The 20958-nt window shown below is 54.2% G+C and overlaps 1 protein-coding gene across 5 annotated transcripts in view; it reads right to left on the bottom strand.

Annotated features, from left to right (window-relative positions):
• Window positions 1-1057: 1057 nt before the first annotated feature.
• Window positions 1058-20958, bottom strand: part of LOC101752265 — a 50222-nt gene continuing 30321 nt past the window's right edge. For 2 of the 5 annotated variants that reach the window (XM_040650814.2, XM_040650817.2), the window contains 4 exons: window positions 13726-13851; window positions 12997-13158; window positions 12649-12738; window positions 1059-12272 (listed from right to left, as the gene is read on the bottom strand). In XM_040650814.2, the coding sequence (XP_040506748.1) occupies window positions 11655-12272; window positions 12649-12738; window positions 12997-13158; window positions 13726-13851 (996 nt within the window). In that variant the 3' untranslated portion in view covers window positions 1059-11654. Of the gene's footprint in view, window positions 12273-12648; window positions 12739-12996; window positions 13159-13725; window positions 13852-15949; window positions 20895-20958 lie in introns of those variants that run through there. The other 3 variants (XM_040650816.2, XM_040650818.2, XM_040650815.2) reach the window with 2 other exon arrangements.

The following is a 20958-nucleotide window of genomic DNA, read 5'->3' as shown; positions in this document are numbered from 1 at the left end:
TTAGCACTGGAGTTGGAGCATGCACACTGCCTCCTGCTGCAAGTCTCCATGCATGGCCACTAACTCTGGCAATTCCTGTTTCCAGCACCTGGTGGGGACAGGAGGGTTCTATCTGGCCCTGAGAAACCTTGGAAGGGCACATGGAGGCAGGATGGGTTCTCCTCCATGGCACAGTGCAAAAGGCTCAGGAGACAGCCTCTGGCCAAAACACAGTGGTGAGGACTGACTGACTGGAGAGAGGGACAAGCCAGCCTGTGTGTGGTCCTGATGCTGCACTGGATGCCTGCAGGGGGCAGGGACAGGCAGGAGCAGAACCGGTGTTTTGAGAGGGCCCAGCTGGAACATGTACGGATGCATCTGGATAAGCTTTCGAAGACACAAACTCCCTGCAGTTTTCTCATTTGTGTGGTTTAGGGTGTCTTTGCTTTAGCACAGTGTCCCCCCAGCAGGGCAGAGATCCTGGGATGCTGCAGGAGGCTGTCTAGTGAAGATGGCTGGCTTCTCCCCCAGTGCCTGCAGGGTCAGGACATCACACAGCCATCAGTGAGCTCTCCTCAAAGCCAAAGCCATTCCGAGGACACAGAGAACCACATGTCCCATTTATAGGGACGCCAGCAATGGTGCTGCAGCCCCACCACTCCCCCTCAGCCCCCAGCCCCTCCAGCTTCACCCCCGTTGCATTTCCCTGGAGGCATTTAAAGTCCCACCAGCCTGTGGAGTCAGGGCTTCAGGTTCCCCTCAAATGCTATCTAGGAAGCGATGGGAGCTTAGCAGCTGTGTATATACGACTAACAGCCTTGATCAGAATCTGACTCCTGCTACACACAAGAGATTTCATAGGTGACATTCCTGTGACACTGCTCTTCTGTGAGCCCAGACAGATGGGCCAACACACGAATAGTGCTTGCTCAGTCCAGAGCTGTTCCCATGTCACTTTTCAACTTAGCAATGCACATAAACATATTTTACATGTAAACTGGGCAATTAAGAAGGCAAATGTTTTAAAATACGAGGATTTATTGGCATAAAATTTGCCATCTATCAACACTGCATAAATAGTGTTACATAAAAAGCCATCTGGAATCGGGTTGTTTATCATATTTATTCAGTTACAACTTGCTGGTTTAGAGTCTGTGCCTAGCTCATTAACTGTCAAGACAGTTTGAAGCTGCCGATGAGAGGTGGATGTATTTGATATGTCGCACGATGCGTGAATGTTAACTTGGGCTTTTAGGCAGCTGCACTATTTCAGACAGCTTGGATATGCTGGAATTGCTCTGTGAGAAGAAAGCACGCAGTGATGCTGCTATTCACTTTAGACCCCCTGTGTCTGGCTGGAAGCCTTAGGGTCAGGTCTAGGCATGTGTCTGACCCTCCCAACTCAAGTGGAAGGGTGTGGGGCTGGTGGTGGCAGCAGGCATATCCATCAGTCATGGTCATTGTTTTCAGACAGCACGGCAAAAAGCAACACTTGTTGCGTTCCCTGAAGAGGTGCTGGGGTTCTCCTAGGTTGTGAGCTCAACAGGATAAACCAGGGGCTGCAAACCACTCCCATGCCTGCTGCAGATCATGGGCAGCAATTCAGGAGTCGCAGCATCAAGCCAACAGCCACTGGCTTTTCCTGACATTTGCTGTCTCCCTTGGTTTCAGTAATTAGGTCCCCTGTTTTTAAATGTCAGATCTCATGAGGTGATGCTATTGTATTTAGTGCTGTGCCCTTCTACCGATTCCAAAACACTCTGCAGAATTACTATAAATAATCCAGTAACAAGTGTGAAATAAAGAGTTGCAGCAGAATGGGAGAGGAAGTCAGTGCACCTCAGCGTTGTTTAGAAATGAGGGAAGAGCTTCAGAAATGCTGTCCCATGGAGCAAGGCTGCCCATGGGTCAAGGTCAGCTGCTGACACCTCGGGCAGCTCTGCAAAGGGGCTGAGATGAGAAGATGGCAATCAGAGGGGAGGTGGTCCAGCTGCAAGGCAGCGCTGTGGTGATGCTAGGTGTTTGTGTCCTTGGCAAAGACCACCAATCTGTGCCCAGATCTTAGTCCAGAGTTCCTCATCAATAGCACAGCAGCGATGCCTTCTGCCAGCCCACTGTTTGACCCACTTGTTGGTTTCATGCTCCAAGCTAGAACTAGATGAGCTCCATGCCAGGTGGCTGCCTGGTCTCCATTTACAATCACTGGATCAAACAGCTGTCTGCTCCTCTCATCCTAATGCAGGAGTCACTTTTAGGAGGCAGAAGAAGAAACCCTCCCGTGTTTTGGCCATGGGCTCCTCTAGCAGTGGGGTTTCCCCTACCTTGTAGAGCACAGAACTGACAACCTGAATCGTGGCACTTACAGGAAGATTTCAGCAACAGGACATGGACTTTCAGCTGGCCAAGGCATAAGATTTCAAGCTGTGGATGTGCATTTATAACCTTCACATGTCTATTACATGACAGATGCTGGGACCTGCAGCTGCTTTGGGACCTCCCAGCACGGAAGCACTCTGCTCTCCTATCTCAAGTGGGAATCAAGTGAGATTTCAACCTTTGCAAAGTGGTTTCAGGCAAAAGACGAAAAGCAAGAGAAGTGTGATGTGTCCTTGTTCCCTGATCAGGCTTCCCAGGAAGAGCTTCAGGATATGCTGCTGAGCTGTTTTGAGTCACTCTGCTTTATAGAAACAGAAGAACTTCTGTCAGCTGAGCAGCAGCATGCTCCAGCCTGACGACTGCTGCAACCAGCTAGGATTTTCTGTCACTGAGGCGTTTTGCTGTACATTCTTTCAAGGGAGGTGAAAATGGAGGTTAAAATATAGGCTTGCAGATATTTCAGAGGAGTTGTTACTGACATATATGGTGGTTTTGAAAGAATTGTTTATCTTTTCTCGATAGGGTGAATTATGCCAGGGTGCCTCACACAATCTGATGCATTCAAACGCTCTACAGAGAGGAACGGTGATTGCTGGGAAGGACAGCACTTTCCCATCATGGTGAAGAAAACCAAGGGAAGCAAACCACACTTTGACTGCACTGACAGCTGCTCTGGCTCATGGGAAGGCAGGGTCTCTAGCACGTGGCATAGAGCAAGCTGTTTAGCAGCAGCCTTTGGTATCAGGCTGCACTCATGCACACTGATTAGCAATAACATCCTCACACAGTTCATTCAAGCTCTACAGCAGTAAGTCCCAGGATGGATACCAGGTAGAGGGAATGTCTTTATCCATTAAGCTGCTCCTGTTGTTATTAATCATGTAACAACTCTATTGAGGAACTTTATGCCTGTCACTGCATCACATCACATGCTGATGGCTGGATGTGAATACAAATCTCTGTTTCCATGGCACAGCCAAGACCCTGGAGCTCCTACATTGGGAAGGCAGGACCAGGCTTACTGAACAAACAAGCACTCGTGGTGCTGCTGGGCATAAGACCAATGGGGACTGACACCCCACGGATATCAACCACAGCCTCCATGCAGGCAGCTCTGATAAGTGGTTTCTGCTTGGCCTGTTTCCCAGTTCCCTGAAGAATTTAGGATTTTGGCTGCGTTTTCAGCTGTTCAGTTTGAAACACAACAGCAGTCTCAGGTTGGTGAGCTGTAAAACACAAGGGGTGCATCTGCCAGGTTACAGAGAGGGCTGGAGAGAGGCTGCAGGTTTTGGCTGTCTTCCTTGGTGCCTCTTAGGTATGGGAGAGCGAGCTCAAACTTCTCATTTCAGAGCAGAAGCAAACTTCTAACAACTTAGTGCTAGGAAGCAATTAAGTAATCCCTCTCCAGGAGTACCTGAGTCATACAGGCCCTAGCAGCTCTGTTGGTACCACTCAAAGAACATTAAGACATGCTGGCCTAAGGACATGAAGAAACTAGCCAAAGAATGCTGTCACCGAGGGCTCCCTTAAATACCCTCACTGGGAGAAAAATCATGAGTGTCCTTAACTCCGCTTCTAAATAAGTAAACAGAAGCTCATCAAGAAGTGACTGAATGACAGGCCACACAGAGAGCGGGGCTAAAATGGAGACTTTTCAGTGTCCCAGTCATATTTCCTGGAATTACTCGATTGTCTGTGTGGATACAGAATGGCAGAATAAGTGGATTGTGAACTGATCCAGTGCCTAGATGTCAACTGCTAAGTAGTCTGAGCTCCTCAAAAAATAAAGGGACACCTTACACGAGCAATTAATTACTGACAGTGTGAGCCTTCCTTTTCGTGCTTCTTGCTGGTGCTTCCAGCAGAGCAGAGCTCCCCACTCCCCCACCTCTCACCTCCCCAGGCTGCTTTTGTTTCATGCTGATGTGTGTTTAGCAACACAGAAAACAGCCTGTGGCGTTTGTGCAGAGGCATAATGAAGGGCTCAGCAGGTTGCTTCTGTTATAGCCACATACATCCTGTAGATTTGGGTCGGCCAGCAGAGCCTTGTCCCCCTGGGGTACTGTGATGTGGAGGAGTTATATGCTTCTCTGAGATGAAACCACCAAACCTGCTTTCTCCTGTAGCTAATAAGGGGCAAGGAGGCAAAAGCATATGTATTAGTGCAGCAGGCTGACAGACACAGCTCTGATAGAATTGGAATGGAAGAAATCATCAAGGGAGCAGAATAACAACCTAGCCAGGAGATAATAATAAAAGCCTGATAGCATTCACAGAAGTTTATATAATGTGTTTGTCACTGGCCTCCTTCCTCCCTTGGCATTGGCGATAGGGAACAAATGGCATACTGATTTCTGAAGAGCATGTTGCTATCCAAACCATGAGGGCTGGCCGCTGAGAAAAGAATGTCTTGCCTGCTTTCTTTGGCACAGCTGTCTGGCCACCATGAGCCCATGATATGGAAAGCATTGCATACCATGAGGAAAGCAGGACCTCCTCCCATTCAGGTCAGTACCACAATGAATTTGCTGCCCAGAGCTCACTGCAAACTTTAACCACTGCAAGGACAGCTAACACCTGGGAACCTTTGCATTTTCTTTCTTTAGGCACCATTATTCAGGCTTCCCACGTGGGCAGAAACTGTGGAAACCACCTGCAGCTGTGTTTCTGCAGCCCTGCCAGAGCTAGAAGCACTGGAAATTGCAAAAAAAGAGCAAGTTCTAATATTATTTTTCCTGGCCAAGTAAGCAAGCACGGCAACACACAGATCCGTAACAAGACTGATGTGTGGAGCAGCCCACAGTGAAACTCCCCGGGGTTTCTTAGCAGCTGTGACAAGAGGGACAGGGCAGCTCTGTATTCAGGCAGGGAGAGCCTGATTATAAATTTGTAATTCAGTACCAGAATTATTAACATACATCACATTTAAAGCCCTTTACACGTGTGGTAGGTGTATTAACAGACTAATACGAAATTAGTGCCGTAGCAGCAGCTATGAATCATTCAGAGGCTGTCCTTCCCTGCAACAAGCAGTGGAGCAATAGGCTTTCAGTTGGCTTAAAGTGGGAATATGGAGCTCTAGAAAAGCTGTACCCAGTCCAAGTCCAGCACAAAGCAACTGGATACTATCAGTCTGGACAAGAATAATGAATATGAGTGCTTGCTGTCTCTACAGCACACGTCCAAGGAGGCATTTCCCACATTTTGCCCAGAAAGAAGCTCAGTAAAAGGGAGAGCCTGTGTCTTTTTCTGGGCTCATCAGAACTAGGATCCAGGTGATAAATTTGATGATGTGGGTCCTCAACACCTGGTGGTTGGTGATGTATAAACCTAGAAGATCTGCATGGTGGGATGCACAACTAACGCTCAGTTCGTTGCATGTGCAGATATCTGGCAGTTTAGTCTGCTCCAGTAGCTCCTCCTCCTTATTGCAGTGGGGGGCCCAGGCCTGGATGCAGTACTGCAGGTATGGCCTCACAAGGGCAGAGCAGGGTAGGGCAGTCCCCTCCCTGTCTCCTGCCACCGCTCTGTTGATGCAGCCCAGTTGAGGCAGTTGGCCTTCTGGGCTGCATGAGCACACTGGTAGCTCACATCCTGCTTTTTGGCCATCAGGACCCCCAGGTCCTTCTCTGCAGCCACCTCTCCCTTCCCTAGTTCCAATGCTCTGTTATGTTGGGTCTCAGTCTGATGGAGGCTGGAGGAGGCAGGCAGAGGAGAAAGCAGATCACAGGGAAAATCCGCAAGCACAGCATGGCCTGGATTGAAGTAATGTTGGCACAAGCAAGGACTATGGCTGTTAACTTTTAATTGTGGACTTGGAGGAGGTGCTCTGAGCTCCTTGGCCTTGGCCCTGGGCACTAAGCTCCTCTCTTGGCAGGGGGACCGGGACGTGCTGGAGGGACGGGCTGTCTGCCTTGAGCCTAAGATGCTAGTCTAATGATGCTAAGATGGTAGTCACCAAACTGGGCCAAACCAGCCCATAAACTGTTGACAAATGCTCACAAACTCCTTGAGGAGCAGGCAGGCTGATCCATTGCCTTCAACTTCCCTGTTACTTCTTCCAACAGAGTCCCAGTCACCTCTTGAAGATGCTGGGCTTGTTGTTTAGACATCGCTCTGAATGTGCGATCTCTGGGGAACTGTGGATTTGTTGTTGAGGCAGCAACGGTAGGGATGCTTCTGGGGAGTTTGGAGCCTTCCCTGCCCAACTCAGGTTTGGGCAACTTCTCGGGCAGCTTCACTGCACGTCCTGTGCTCTTTGAGTCTCCCTGAAGGCCGTGCTGCATCAAAGCCACCTTCCTTCTTCTGCGTTGGCCAGACTGGAGATTAAGGCATGAAGGAGAGGGCCCAGCTGGTTTGTGAGGCTGCAGTGGACTGCCCACAATGTACTCCACAGGACGGGACGGGAGCTCGTCCACATCCATCATTAGTCTGCGGGCAGATTTTTTCAATTTGGACAACTCCTGATGAAGCTTTTCCTGGAAGGGAACAGCAGGTTTAGGAAGAGTGGGTTTAGGCCTGGTCATGTCGCAGAAAGTACCTCCCGCCCTGCGTGCTGATGCTTTATGCAGATGGGGGCCAGCACTCTGTTTCAGCCGTGCAATGAGGGCAGGAGAGAACGGCTGCCACAGTGCTCTGTTTGCAAGCAAGCAACTTTCCAGGTCACCTGCACACCGGCACGCTGTGCTAGCTCAGCCCTGAGCTGGGTTGTTCTTTCCATGCCTCAGGGCCTGGCCCACCAGGCTTCTTCCGGGTTTGGAGCCCGTTGAAATCTCCCGCCGTTGCCCAGGCAACGCCCACGCGCTGCGTCAGCCGCTCTCGTGAGAGCTGCCGGGCTGCTTCGTTGGCACCGGGGTTCCCTGAGCGAAGGAACCGTCCGAAATCCCTTTGAACCACGCGGTCGGTCGCTGCTGACCGTCCGGGACGGCTCCGAGGCAGCTGAGATCGGCGATCAAAGGGCTTCTTCCGGGTTTGGAGCCCGTTGAAATCTCCCGCCGTTGCCCAGGCAACGCCCACGCGCTGCGTCAGCCGCTCTCGTGAGAGCTGCCGGGCTGCTTCGTTGGCACCGAGGTTCCCTGAGGGAAGGAACTGTCCAAAATCCCTTTGAACCACGCGGTCGGTCGCTGCTGATCCGTCCGAGACGGCTCCGAGGCAGCTGAGATCGGCGATCAAAGGGACCGGGATCATTAGTTACGGAACCGGGCCAAACCAGCCCATAAACTGCTGACAAATGCTGCAGCTCAGATGTGAGACCTCAGCAGCGCTCGGTACTGGTTGGATCATGGGCAGCTTTTCTCTCTGGCTTGTTGCTGGGCTCTGCTCTTCTGATGAGCCTCGTCCTTCCTTCCGGCTCTGCCACGACAGAGGCACCTGGGATGGCTGCGGCTGCCTCTGAGAGAGACGGTTGATGGGAAGCTCCACGGTTTCAGAATGTTTGCAGCAGAAGTCTTCCTCCGAGGGAGAAGCTACAAAGGATTGCAACACGCTGGAAACACTTCCAGCGGCTTCTCAGGTGGCTTTGTGGAGGGAAGCCTGCGAGGATGCTTTGTCAGAGGCTTCCTTCCCTTCCTTGGGTTTTCCTGTTCTGCAGGTCATCCCAGCAATGGACTGCTCCCACAGCCTGGCTGCTGGCCTTGGCTCAGGTGCACTGGATGTGCTGGGTTCAAAGGAATTCTACTTCCAAACTTTCTTCACTATCTTCCCTGCAACATTCCAGGCCAGCAGTGCAATTTCCTGCTTGTGACTTAAAGGTGGCATCTCTGAAGGCTCTGCTCTTTTGGCACTCCTAAGCACTCGTTGCCCGTTCTTCTGGGGAGCCCTCCTTGAGGAGCAGGCAGGCTGATGCATTGCCTTCAGCTTCCCTGTTACTTCTTTGAACACAGTCCCAGTCACCTCTTGAAGATGCTGGGCTTGTTGTTTAGACATCGCTCTGAATGTGCGATCTCTGGGGAACTGTGGATTTGTTGTTGAGGCAGCAACGGTAGGGATGCTTCTGGGGAGTTTGGAGCCTTCCCTGCCCAACTCAGGTTTGGGCAACTTCTCGGGCAGCTTCACTGCACGTCCTGTGCTCTTTGAGTCTCCCTGAAGGCCGTGCTGCATCAAAGCCACCTTCCTTCTTCTGCGTTGGCCAGACTGGAGATTAAGGCATGAAGGAGAGGGCCCAGCTGGTTTGTGAGGCTGCAGTGGACTGCCCACAATGTACTCCACAGGACGGGACGGGAGCTCGTCCACATCCATCATTAGTCTGCGGGCAGATTTTTTCAATTTGGACAACTCCTGATGAAGCTTTTCCTGGAAGGGAACAGCAGGTTTAGGAAGAGTGGGTTTAGGCCTGGTCATGTCGCAGAAAGTACCTCCCGCCCTGCGTGCTGATGCTTTATGCAGATGGGGGCCAGCACTCTGTTTCAGCCGTGCAATGAGGGCAGGAGAGAACGGCTGCCACAGTGCTCTGTTTGCAAGCAAGCAACTTTCCAGGTCACCTGCACACCGGCACGCTGTGCTAGCTCAGCCCTGAGCTGGGTTGTTCTTTCCATGCCTCAGGGCCTGGCCCACCAGGCTTCTTCCGGGTTTGGAGCCCGTTGAAATCTCCCGCCGTTGCCCAGGCAACGCCCACGCGCTGCGTCAGCCGCTCTCGTGAGAGCTGCCGGGCTGCTTCGTTGGCACCGGGGTTCCCTGAGCGAAGGAACCGTCCGAAATCCCTTTGAACCACGCGGTCGGTCGCTGCTGACCGTCCGGGACGGCTCCGAGGCAGCTGAGATCGGCGATCAAAGGGCTTCTTCCGGGTTTGGAGCCCGTTGAAATCTCCCGCCGTTGCCCAGGCAACGCCCACGCGCTGCGTCAGCCGCTCTCGTGAGAGCTGCCGGGCTGCTTCGTTGGCACCGAGGTTCCCTGAGGGAAGGAACCGTCCAAAATCCCTTTGAACCACGCGGTCGGTCGCTGCTGATCCGTCCGAGACGGCTCCGAGGCAGCTGAGATCGGCGATCAAAGGGACCGGGATCATTAGTTACGGAACCGGGCCAAACCAGCCCATAAACTGCTGACAAATGCTGCAGCTCAGATGTGAGACCTCAGCAGCGCTCGGTACTGGTTGGATCATGGGCAGCTTTTCTCTCTGGCTTGTTGCTGGGCTCTGCTCTTCTGATGAGCCTCGTCCTTCCTTCCGGCTCTGCCACGACAGAGGCACCTGGGATGGCTGCGGCTGCCTCTGAGAGAGACGGTTGATGGGAAGCTCCACGGTTTCAGAATGTTTGCAGCAGAAGTCTTCCTCCGAGGGAGAAGCTACAAAGGATTGCAACACGCTGGAAACACTTCCAGCGGCTTCTCAGGTGGCTTTGTGGAGGGAAGCCTGCGAGGATGCTTTGTCAGAGGCTTCCTTCCCTTCCTTGGGTTTTCCTGTTCTGCAGGTCATCCCAGCAATGGACTGCTCCCACAGCCTGGCTGCTGGCCTTGGCTCAGGTGCACTGGATGTGCTGGGTTCAAAGGAATTCTACTTCCAAACTTTCTTCACTATCTTCCCTGCAACATTCCAGGCCAGCAGTGCAATTTCCTGCTTGTGACTTAAAGGTGGCATCTCTGAAGGCTCTGCTCTTTTGGCACTCCTAAGCACTCGTTGCCCGTTCTTCTGGGGAGCCCTCCTTGAGGAGCAGGCAGGCTGATGCATTGCCTTCAGCTTCCCTGTTACTTCTTTGAACACAGTCCCAGTCACCTCTTGAAGATGCTGGGCTTGTTGTTTAGACATCGCTCTGAATGTGCGATCTCTGGGGAACTGTGGATTTGTTGTTGAGGCAGCAACGGTAGGGATGCTTCTGGGGAGTTTGGAGCCTTCCCTGCCCAACTCAGGTTTGGGCAACTTCTCGGGCAGCTTCACTGCACGTCCTGTGCTCTTTGAGTCTCCCTGAAGGCCGTGCTGCATCAAAGCCACCTTCCTTCTTCTGCGTTGGCCAGACTGGAGATTAAGGCATGAAGGAGAGGGCCCAGCTGGTTTGTGAGGCTGCAGTGGACTGCCCACAATGTACTCCACAGGACGGGACGGGAGCTCGTCCACATCCATCATTAGTCTGCGGGCAGATTTTTTCAATTTGGACAACTCCTGATGAAGCTTTTCCTGGAAGGGAACAGCAGGTTTAGGAAGAGTGGGTTTAGGCCTGGTCATGTCGCAGAAAGTACCTCCCGCCCTGCGTGCTGATGCTTTATGCAGATGGGGGCCAGCACTCTGTTTCAGCCGTGCAATGAGGGCAGGAGAGAACGGCTGCCACAGTGCTCTGTTTGCAAGCAAGCAACTTTCCAGGTCACCTGCACACCGGCACGCTGTGCTAGCTCAGCCCTGAGCTGGGTTGTTCTTTCCATGCCTCAGGGCCTGGCCCACCAGGCTTCTTCCGGGTTTGGAGCCCGTTGAAATCTCCCGCCGTTGCCCAGGCAACGCCCACGCGCTGCGTCAGCCGCTCTCGTGAGAGCTGCCGGGCTGCTTCGTTGGCACCGGGGTTCCCTGAGCGAAGGAACCGTCCGAAATCCCTTTGAACCACGCGGTCGGTCGCTGCTGACCGTCCGGGACGGCTCCGAGGCAGCTGAGATCGGCGATCAAAGGGCTTCTTCCGGGTTTGGAGCCCGTTGAAATCTCCCGCCGTTGCCCAGGCAACGCCCACGCGCTGCGTCAGCCGCTCTCGTGAGAGCTGCCGGGCTGCTTCGTTGGCACCGAGGTTCCCTGAGGGAAGGAACTGTCCAAAATCCCTTTGAACCACGCGGTCGGTCGCTGCTGATCCGTCCGAGACGGCTCCGAGGCAGCTGAGATCGGCGATCAAAGGGACCGGGATCATTAGTTACGGAACCGGGCCAAACCAGCCCATAAACTGCTGACAAATGCTGCAGCTCAGATGTGAGACCTCAGCAGCGCTCGGTACTGGTTGGATCATGGGCAGCTTTTCTCTCTGGCTTGTTGCTGGGCTCTGCTCTTCTGATGAGCCTCGTCCTTCCTTCCGGCTCTGCCACGACAGAGGCACCTGGGATGGCTGCGGCTGCCTCTGAGAGAGACGGTTGATGGGAAGCTCCACGGTTTCAGAATGTTTGCAGCAGAAGTCTTCCTCCGAGGGAGAAGCTACAAAGGATTGCAACACGCTGGAAACACTTCCAGCGGCTTCTCAGGTGGCTTTGTGGAGGGAAGCCTGCGAGGATGCTTTGTCAGAGGCTTCCTTCCCTTCCTTGGGTTTTCCTGTTCTGCAGGTCATCCCAGCAATGGACTGCTCCCACAGCCTGGCTGCTGGCCTTGGCTCAGGTGCACTGGATGTGCTGGGTTCAAAGGAATTCTACTTCCAAACTTTCTTCACTATCTTCCCTGCAACATTCCAGGCCAGCAGTGCAATTTCCTGCTTGTGACTTAAAGGTGGCATCTCTGAAGGCTCTGCTCTTTTGGCACTCCTAAGCACTCGTTGCCCGTTCTTCTGGGGAGCCCTCCTTGAGGAGCAGGCAGGCTGATCCATTGCCTTCAACTTCCCTGTTACTTCTTTGAACACAGTCCCAGTCACCTCTTGAAGATGCTGGGCTTGTTGTTTAGACATCGCTCTGAATGTGCGATCTCTGGGGAACTGTGGATTTGTTGTTGAGGCAGCAACGGTAGGGATGCTTCTGGGGAGTTTGGAGCCTTCCCTGCCCAACTCAGGTTTGGGCAACTTCTCGGGCAGCTTCACTGCACGTCCTGTGCTCTTTGAGTCTCCCTGAAGGCCGTGCTGCATCAAAGCCACCTTCCTTCTTCTGCGTTGGCCAGACTGGAGATTAAGGCATGAAGGAGAGGGCCCAGCTGGTTTGTGAGGCTGCAGTGGACTGCCCACAATGTACTCCACAGGACGGGACGGGAGCTCGTCCACATCCATCATTAGTCTGCGGGCAGATTTTTTCAATTTGGACAACTCCTGATGAAGCTTTTCCTGGAAGGGAACAGCAGGTTTAGGAAGAGTGGGTTTAGGCCTGGTCATGTCGCAGAAAGTACCTCCCGCCCTGCGTGCTGATGCTTTATGCAGATGGGGGCCAGCACTCTGTTTCAGCCGTGCAATGAGGGCAGGAGAGAACGGCTGCCACAGTGCTCTGTTTGCAAGCAAGCAACTTTCCAGGTCACCTGCACACCGGCACGCCGTGCTAGCTCAGCCCTGAGCTGGGTTGTTCTTTCCATACCTCAGGGCCTGGCCCACCAGCCCAGCCCTCACCTTTTCTGCATTCCCCATCTCCCTCAGATCCATCGAGTAAAGCCCGTGCCCTCGGTGCAGTGCCACTGACACGTGCCTGCCAACACTGGGCTTTGCCTACCTCTTCTCGCCTCTGTGTTTGCTCGCGCTCCAGCTTCAGCCTGGTCAGGTACTGCCTGTACTCATTGAACTCTTTCAGAGTGCAGACCACCTACGGTGAGACAAGGGCAGATGGCTCCCAAGAACTGTCGAGGTAGCTACCCACGTGGCCTTCCACAAATGTGCAGGCCCCCAGCAGCAGGGGAGCTGCTCCTCTCTCCACCCTCCCCTCCCCAGCTGTGGGGCTGCTGCCTCCTCCCTCCTTCGCAGGGACCAGAGGGCTCCTCCCTGCGGTGCCAGGCCACTTCCCGGCTGCCTGGAAGCTCCTCCCAAGGAGACCTGTGTTGGTCAGCCCAACATCCAAACCTACTTTGCCATCGTTGGTGACTAAGCCCCTTTTCTTCAGGTTCTGCAGGTTGTCTTGGCGGTTGTGGTAGTCCTGCAGATGTGGGTCATGCAGGCTGTTGTATTCTGTGCGCAGACGGCGACAGTACGGATCTCCCAGATCAAAATGAGGAGAAGGCTGGTGAAGCTGGAAGAGATGTGTTGCAGAGTGTGAACGGGGAAGGAGAGAGCAGCAAAGAGACAAAGACGCTTCCAGGCTGTTCACGCACACGGGCTGGCCTCTTGCACACCCAGTTGGAGAATGAGCACGTTGTGTGCATTTCTAAGTGGTTTTTCTAAGTCCTCCAAGAGAGAAAGCAGGAGAAGGTTGCACCCTCCTCCAGGAATGACCCGGTGTCCACATTTCTGGCTGTGCCAGGTGGGTGCCGGCATCCCAACACGCTGCCAGCAGCTGCGGGCAGGGCCCCAGCCACCTGCTTGCCTGGTGCCAGGTACGGTAATGGAACTGGTGCTGGCAAGCTCGTCCGTGTGGAGAGCCCAATTTTCAGAACCTCTCCTGACCACTGGGCACTGCTGTTGGTAAACCCTGCACTGTCTCCCTGCTGTGGAGCCAGGAGCGTCCCTTCATTCCCCCACACAGTTGGAGCAACGGGCCGCAGTTCCCTCTGCAGAGCAGGTGGCCCCAAGGCCTCCTTGGCACGATGGCAATCCCAGGAAACAAGAGGCCTTCTTGACCCTTTCCTCCTCCTCTCACCTTTTCCCCCAGCTTTGTCCTGCAGAAGACAGGCTTGGTGCCAGGCTGCACAGGGATTTTGACCCCGAGTGGGAGGTCCAGCAGCCTGCTACCGCCTGCTCCAACTTTCCGTCCTCCGGGTCGGAGCTAGAAAGACAAAGACAAAGACATGCTTGGACACTCAGGCACTCCAGTCCCCTCTCCAGCCCACCTCTGCTCCCTTTGGCAGCTCCCTTCCCACTTCTTAACCTGATGCCGGGATGTGCAGAGAGGCGCGATTCCCTGCAAGCCTTCTCCAGCGCCGGCATGAGAAGATGCCCCTCAGCCTCTGGAGAGCATCTCCAGCCCCAGAGCAGTCCCACATAGCCCAGGCTGCTGCACTCAGCCCTCTCTTGAGGAAGCAGCACTCACCTCTCCGCTCTTCCCCGCTATGCTCAGCAGTGCGTTTGGATTTCGGAATCCAGCAGTGCCACAGCGCTCCATGGCTCCTTACAGGAACTCTCTGGGAGCTGCGACCCTCCGCTGCCACCTCTCGCTAGAGCTGCAGCGAACTGAGGCCACCCCAGCCGGAGCCTCAGCCTGCAGCTTCATGTCACGCTCACGCACTGTTGCATCATAATGTCATCACAATGTCACCGTGCCCCCACCCGGCAACCCTGCAGCTGCATGGAGGCCCCTCCGGGCGCACTCATGGCAAGCTGCTCCAGCTGGTCCTGCCTTGAGCCTAAGATGCTTGGTGCAGCCTGAGGCCTGCTCTAGGTTTCCTTGGCTTCCATCACAGGCGATGCTGCATATGGAAGAAACACCTTATAGGGTTGTGCCAGAGATGACACTGAAACAATGTGGAATGAGAAGGGAGAGCTGCCCTGTTTTTCTGTTGTAGAATCTTAGAATAGTTTGGGTTGGAAGGGACCCTTAAGGTCACCTTGTTGCAACCTCCCCGCTATAGGCAGGGATACCTCCCTCTAGCCCAGGTTGCTCACAGCCCATCCAGCCTGGCCTTGAGTGCTTCCAGGGAGAGGGGACATCCACAACCTCGCTGGGCAACCTGTTCCAGTGTCTCACCACCCTCACAGTAAAGTTCTTCCTGATATGTAGTCTAAATTTGCCCTCTTGCAGTTTAAAACCATTTCCCTTCATCCAGTCGCTACCCGCCCTTACAAAAAGTCCCTCCCCAGCTTTTCTGTAGGCCCCTTCGGGTACTGGAAGGCTGCTATAAGGTCTCCTTGGAGCCCTCTCTTCTCCAGGCTAAAGAGCCCCAGCTCTCTCAGCCTGTCCCCGCAGGGGAAGTGCTCCAGCCCTCTGATCATCCCCGTGGCCCTCCTCTGGACCTGCTCCCACAGCTCCATGTCCTTCTTGTGTCGGGGGCCCCAGAACTGGACGCAGTACTCCAGGTGGGGCCTCGCAAGAGCAGAGCAGAGGGGCAGAATCACCTCCCTCAACGGGCTGTCTGGCAGACTGCAGGCCCGTGGAAGGGAAGGTGCTGGTGGTGTTCCCTGGCTTCTGCTCCGTTTGGGTTTCCCACATGGGTGTGAAAGAGGTGCAATCCAGGGACTTTTGAATGTATTCAGGCATGCCAGGAGCAACTCGCCCAGAGTCTCTCCGGATGGGGGGCATGAGGTCAGGTGAGCTTTGGAGGTCCTTAGAGGGACAGCTCTCCTTGCCACCTCTTGGGCAGGGCTCTTTGACAACAGGCCTCCCGGAGCTCACTTGTAGCCCGCGTGCAGCCTGAGCCTTCGAGCTCTGCTCTGACATGGAGCCCACCTTCCCACATGCCGTGGTGCTGGCATCCAATGCTGCACTTAAGGCCTTTGCTTGCAACTCATTCTCTATGGTTTTCTTTGCTCTTGAAACTACTTTGCTGACAATGGATTTGGCATGCCTAAGAAGCAATTCTTGCTCCTCCTCTTTCACTTTGGAGGCAGAGTTTTCAAGTGCTCTCCTTTCCAGTGCTGTCATGGTTTTATGATTTTTGGTTATGGATATGCCACACCGTAACATCATGTAGTGCACTAGGAGTTCTAGAGTTGATGCTCCAGTTCCAGGTGCCTGTCCAGAAGGGAAGAACTACATCCCCCAGAGGACTGTTGGCTGTTCTGTTACCGTTTCCGCTCAGAGCAAAAGATAAAAGCCATTCGTAGATCACTTGACCTTCCCTTTTGCTTTTTGATCTTGGCAGCATGTGAGCTCCCTAGATTGTCTTGCCTCAGCATTAGAGTAAGGCCTTTGGTTTTCAGACACTCTCTCATTTTATATGATTTATTAGCTTGAATACAAATTATATTGTATTATATTGTACTATAGTGTGTTCTCTTGAATTCCGATATCTTATTTGGTAAATTAGTTTGTATTTCCTAAGATCATTGCCACTGTTTTGTTTTTTGGCCCATCTCTCTCCTGTTCTCCCTTTTCATCCTTTCCCTTTCCCGGGGTGTGGATCTGTAGGTCCCCCTGCCCCATTAGTCACGGAACCGGGCCAAACCAGCCCATAAACTGCTGACAAATGCTGCAGCTCAGATGTGAGACCTCAGCAGCGCTCGGTACTGGTTGGATCATGGGCAGCTTTTCTCTCTGGCTTGTTGCTGGGCTCTGCTCTTCTGATGAGCCTCGTCCTTCCTTCCGGCTCTGCCACGACAGAGGCACCTGGGATGGCTGCGGCTGCCTCTGAGAGAGACGGTTGATGGGAAGCTCCACGGTTTCAGAATGTTTGCAGCAGAAGTCTTCCTCCGAGGGAGAAGCTACAAAGGATTGCAACACGCTGGAAACACTTCCAGCGGCTTCTCAGGTGGCTTTGTGGAGGGAAGCCTGCGAGGATGCTTTGTCAGAGGCTTCCTTCCCTTCCTTGGGTTTTCCTGTTCTGCAGGTCATCCCAGCAATGGACTGCTCCCACAGCCTGGCTGCTGGCCTTGGCTCAGGTGCACTGGATGTGCTGGGTTCAAAGGAATTCTACTTCCAAACTTTCTTCACTATCTTCCCTGCAACATTCCAGGCCAGCAGTGCAATTTCCTGCTTGTGACTTAAAGGTGGCATCTCTGAAGGCTCTGCTCTTTTGGCACTCCTAAGCACTCGTTGCCCGTTCTTCTGGGGAGCCCTCCTTGAGGAGCAGGCAGGCTGATGCATTGCCTTCAGCTTCCCTGTTACTTCTTTGAACACAGTCCCAGTCACCTCTTGAAGATGCTGGGCTTGTTGTTTAGACATCGCTCTGAATGTGCGATCTCTGGGGAACTGTGGATTTGTTGTTGAGGCAGCAACGGTAGGGATGCTTCTGGGGAGTTTGGAGCCTTCCCTGCCCAACTCAGGTTTGGGCAACTTCTCGGGCAGCTTCACTGCACGTCCTGTGCTCTTTGAGTCTCCCTGAAGGCCGTGCTGCATCAAAGCCACCTTCCTTCTTCTGCGTTGGCCAGACTGGAGATTAAGGCATGAAGGAGAGGGCCCAGCTGGTTTGTGAGGCTGCAGTGGACTGCCCACAATGTACTCCACAGGACGGGACGGGAGCTCGTCCACATCCATCATTAGTCTGCGGGCAGATTTTTTCAATTTGGACAACTCCTGATGAAGCTTTTCCTGGAAGGGAACAGCAGGTTTAGGAAGAGTGGGTTTAGGCCTGGTCATGTCGCAGAAAGTACCTCCCGCCCTGCGTGCTGATGCTTTATGCAGATGGGGGCCAGCACTCTGTTTCAGCCGTGCAATGAGGGCAGGAGAGAACGGCTGCCACAGTGCTCTGTTTGCAAGCAAGCAACTTTCCAGGTCACCTGCACACCGGCACGCTGTGCTAGCTCAGCCCTGAGCTGGGTTGTTCTTTCCATGCCTCAGGGCCTGGCCCACCAGGCTTCTTCCGGGTTTGGAGCCCGTTGAAATCTCCCGCCGTTGCCCAGGCAACGCCCACGCGCTGCGTCAGCCGCTCTCGTGAGAGCTGCCGGGCTGCTTCGTTGGCACCGGGGTTCCCTGAGCGAAGGAACCGTCCGAAATCCCTTTGAACCACGCGGTCGGTCGCTGCTGACCGTCCGGGACGGCTCCGAGGCAGCTGAGATCGGCGATCAAAGGGCTTCTTCCGGGTTTGGAGCCCGTTGAAATCTCCCGCCGTTGCCCAGGCAACGCCCACGCGCTGCGTCAGCCGCTCTCGTGAGAGCTGCCGGGCTGCTTCGTTGGCACCGAGGTTCCCTGAGGGAAGGAACCGTCCAAAATCCCTTTGAACCACGCGGTCGGTCGCTGCTGATCCGTCCGAGACGGCTCCGAGGCAGCTGAGATCGGCGATCAAAGGGACCGGGATCATTAGTTACGGAACCGGGCCAAACCAGCCCATAAACTGCTGACAAATGCTGCAGCTCAGATGTGAGACCTCAGCAGCGCTCGGTACTGGTTGGATCATGGGCAGCTTTTCTCTCTGGCTTGTTGCTGGGCTCTGCTCTTCTGATGAGCCTCGTCCTTCCTTCCGGCTCTGCCACGACAGAGGCACCTGGGATGGCTGCGGCTGCCTCTGAGAGAGACGGTTGATGGGAAGCTCCACGGTTTCAGAATGTTTGCAGCAGAAGTCTTCCTCCGAGGGAGAAGCTACAAAGGATTGCAACACGCTGGAAACACTTCCAGCGGCTTCTCAGGTGGCTTTGTGGAGGGAAGCCTGCGAGGATGCTTTGTCAGAGGCTTCCTTCCCTTCCTTGGGTTTTCCTGTTCTGCAGGTCATCCCAGCAATGGACTGCTCCCACAGCCTGGCTGCTGGCCTTGGCTCAGGTGCACTGGATGTGCTGGGTTCAAAGGAATTCTACTTCCAAACTTTCTTCACTATCTTCCCTGCAACATTCCAGGCCAGCAGTGCAATTTCCTGCTTGTGACTTAAAGGTGGCATCTCTGAAGGCTCTGCTCTTTTGGCACTCCTAAGCACTCGTTGCCCGTTCTTCTGGGGAGCCCTCCTTGAGGAGCAGGCAGGCTGATCCATTGCCTTCAACTTCCCTGTTACTTCTTTGAACACAGTCCCAGTCACCTCTTGAAGATGCTGGGCTTGTTGTTTAGACATCGCTCTGAATGTGCGATCTCTGGGGAACTGTGGATTTGTTGTTGAGGCAGCAACGGTAGGGATGCTTCTGGGGAGTTTGGAGCCTTCCCTGCCCAACTCAGGTTTGGGCAACTTCTCGGGCAGCTTCACTGCACGTCCTGTGCTCTTTGAGTCTCCCTGAAGGCCGTGCTGCATCAAAGCCACCTTCCTTCTTCTGCGTTGGCCAGACTGGAGATTAAGGCATGAAGGAGAGGGCCCAGCTGGTTTGTGAGGCTGCAGTGGACTGCCCACAATGTACTCCACAGGACGGGACGGGAGCTCGTCCACATCCATCATTAGTCTGCGGGCAGATTTTTTCAATTTGGACAACTCCTGATGAAGCTTTTCCTGGAAGGGAACAGCAGGTTTAGGAAGAGTGGGTTTAGGCCTGGTCATGTCGCAGAAAGTACCTCCCGCCCTGCGTGCTGATGCTTTATGCAGATGGGGGCCAGCACTCTGTTTCAGCCGTGCAATGAGGGCAGGAGAGAACGGCTGCCACAGTGCTCTGTTTGCAAGCAAGCAACTTTCCAGGTCACCTGCACACCGGCACGCCGTGCTAGCTCAGCCCTGAGCTGGGTTGTTCTTTCCATGCCTCAGGGCCTGGCCCACCAGGCTTCTTCCGGGTTTGGAGCCCGTTGAAATCTCCCGCCGTTGCCCAGGCAACGCCCACGCGCTGCGTCAGCCGCTCTCGTGAGAGCTGCCGGGCTGCTTCGTTGGCACCGGGGTTCCCTGAGCGAAGGAACCGTCCGAAATCCCTTTGAACCACGCGGTCGGTCGCTGCTGACCGTCCGGGACGGCTCCGAGGCAGCTGAGATCGGCGATCAAAGGGCTTCTTCCGGGTTTGGAGCCCGTTGAAATCTCCCGCCGTTGCCCAGGCAACGCCCACGCGCTGCGTCAGCCGCTCTCGTGAGAGCTGCCGGGCTGCTTCGTTGGCACCGAGGTTCCCTGAGGGAAGGAACCGTCCGAAATCCCTTTGAACCACGCGGTCGGTCGCTGCTGATCCGTCCGAGACGGCTCCGAGGCAGCTGAGATCGGCGATCAAAGGGACCGGGATCATTAGTTACGGAACCGGGCCAAACCAGCCCATAAACTGCTGACAAATGCTGCAGCTCAGATGTGAGACCTCAGCAGCGCTCGGTACTGGTTGGATCATGGGCAGCTTTTCTCTCTGGCTTGTTGCTGGGCTCTGCTCTTCTGATGAGCCTCGTCCTTCCTTCCGGCTCTGCCACGACAGAGGCACCTGGGATGGCTGCGGCTGCCTCTGAGAGAGACGGTTGATGGGAAGCTCCACGGTTTCAGAATGTTTGCAGCAGAAGTCTTCCTCCGAGGGAGAAGCTACAAAGGATTGCAACACGCTGGAAACACTTCCAGCGGCTTCTCAGGTGGCTTTGTGGAGGGAAGCCTGCGAGGATGCTTTGTCAGAGGCTTCCTTCCCTTCCTTGGGTTTTCCTGTTCTGCAGGTCATCCCAGCAATGGACTGCTCCCACAGCCTGGCTGCTGGCCTTGGCTCAGGTGCACTGGATGTGCTGGGTTCAAAGGAATTCTACTTCCAAACTTTCTTCACTATCTTCCCTGCAACATTCCAGGCCAGCAGTGCAATTTCCTGCTTGTGACTTAAAGGTGGCATCTCTGAAGGCTCTGCTCTTTTGGCACTCCTAAGCACTCGTTGCCCGTTCTTCTGGGGAGCCCTCCTTGAGGAGCAGGCAGGCTGATCCATTGCCTTCAACTTCCCTGTTACTTCTTTGAACACAGTCCCAGTCACCTCTTGAAGATGCTGGGCTTGTTGTTTAGACATCGCTCTGAATGTGCGATCTCTGGGGAACTGTGGATTTGTTGTTGAGGCAGCAACGGTAGGGATGCTTCTGGGGAGTTTGGAGCCTTCCCTGCCCAACTCAGGTTTGGGCAACTTCTCGGGCAGCTTCACTGCACGTCCTGTGCTCTTTGAGTCTCCCTGAAGGCCGTGCTGCATCAAAGCCACCTTCCTTCTTCTGCGTTGGCCAGACTGGAGATTAAGGCATGAAGGAGAGGGCCCAGCTGGTTTGTGAGGCTGCAGTGGACTGCCCACAATGTACTCCACAGGACGGGACGGGAGCTCGTCCACATCCATCATTAGTCTGCGGGCAGATTTTTTCAATTTGGACAACTCCTGATGAAGCTTTTCCTGGAAGGGAACAGCAGGTTTAGGAAGAGTGGGTTTAGGCCTGGTCATGTCGCAGAAAGTACCT

This window comes from Gallus gallus, chromosome 20, assembly GCF_016699485.2.
Source record: "Gallus gallus isolate bGalGal1 chromosome 20, bGalGal1.mat.broiler.GRCg7b, whole genome shotgun sequence".
In the NCBI taxonomy this organism is placed as follows: Eukaryota; Metazoa; Chordata; class Aves; order Galliformes; family Phasianidae; genus Gallus; species Gallus gallus.
The sequence above is the reverse complement of the archived record's forward strand: the minus strand, read 5'-3'. Positions and strand labels throughout refer to the sequence as shown.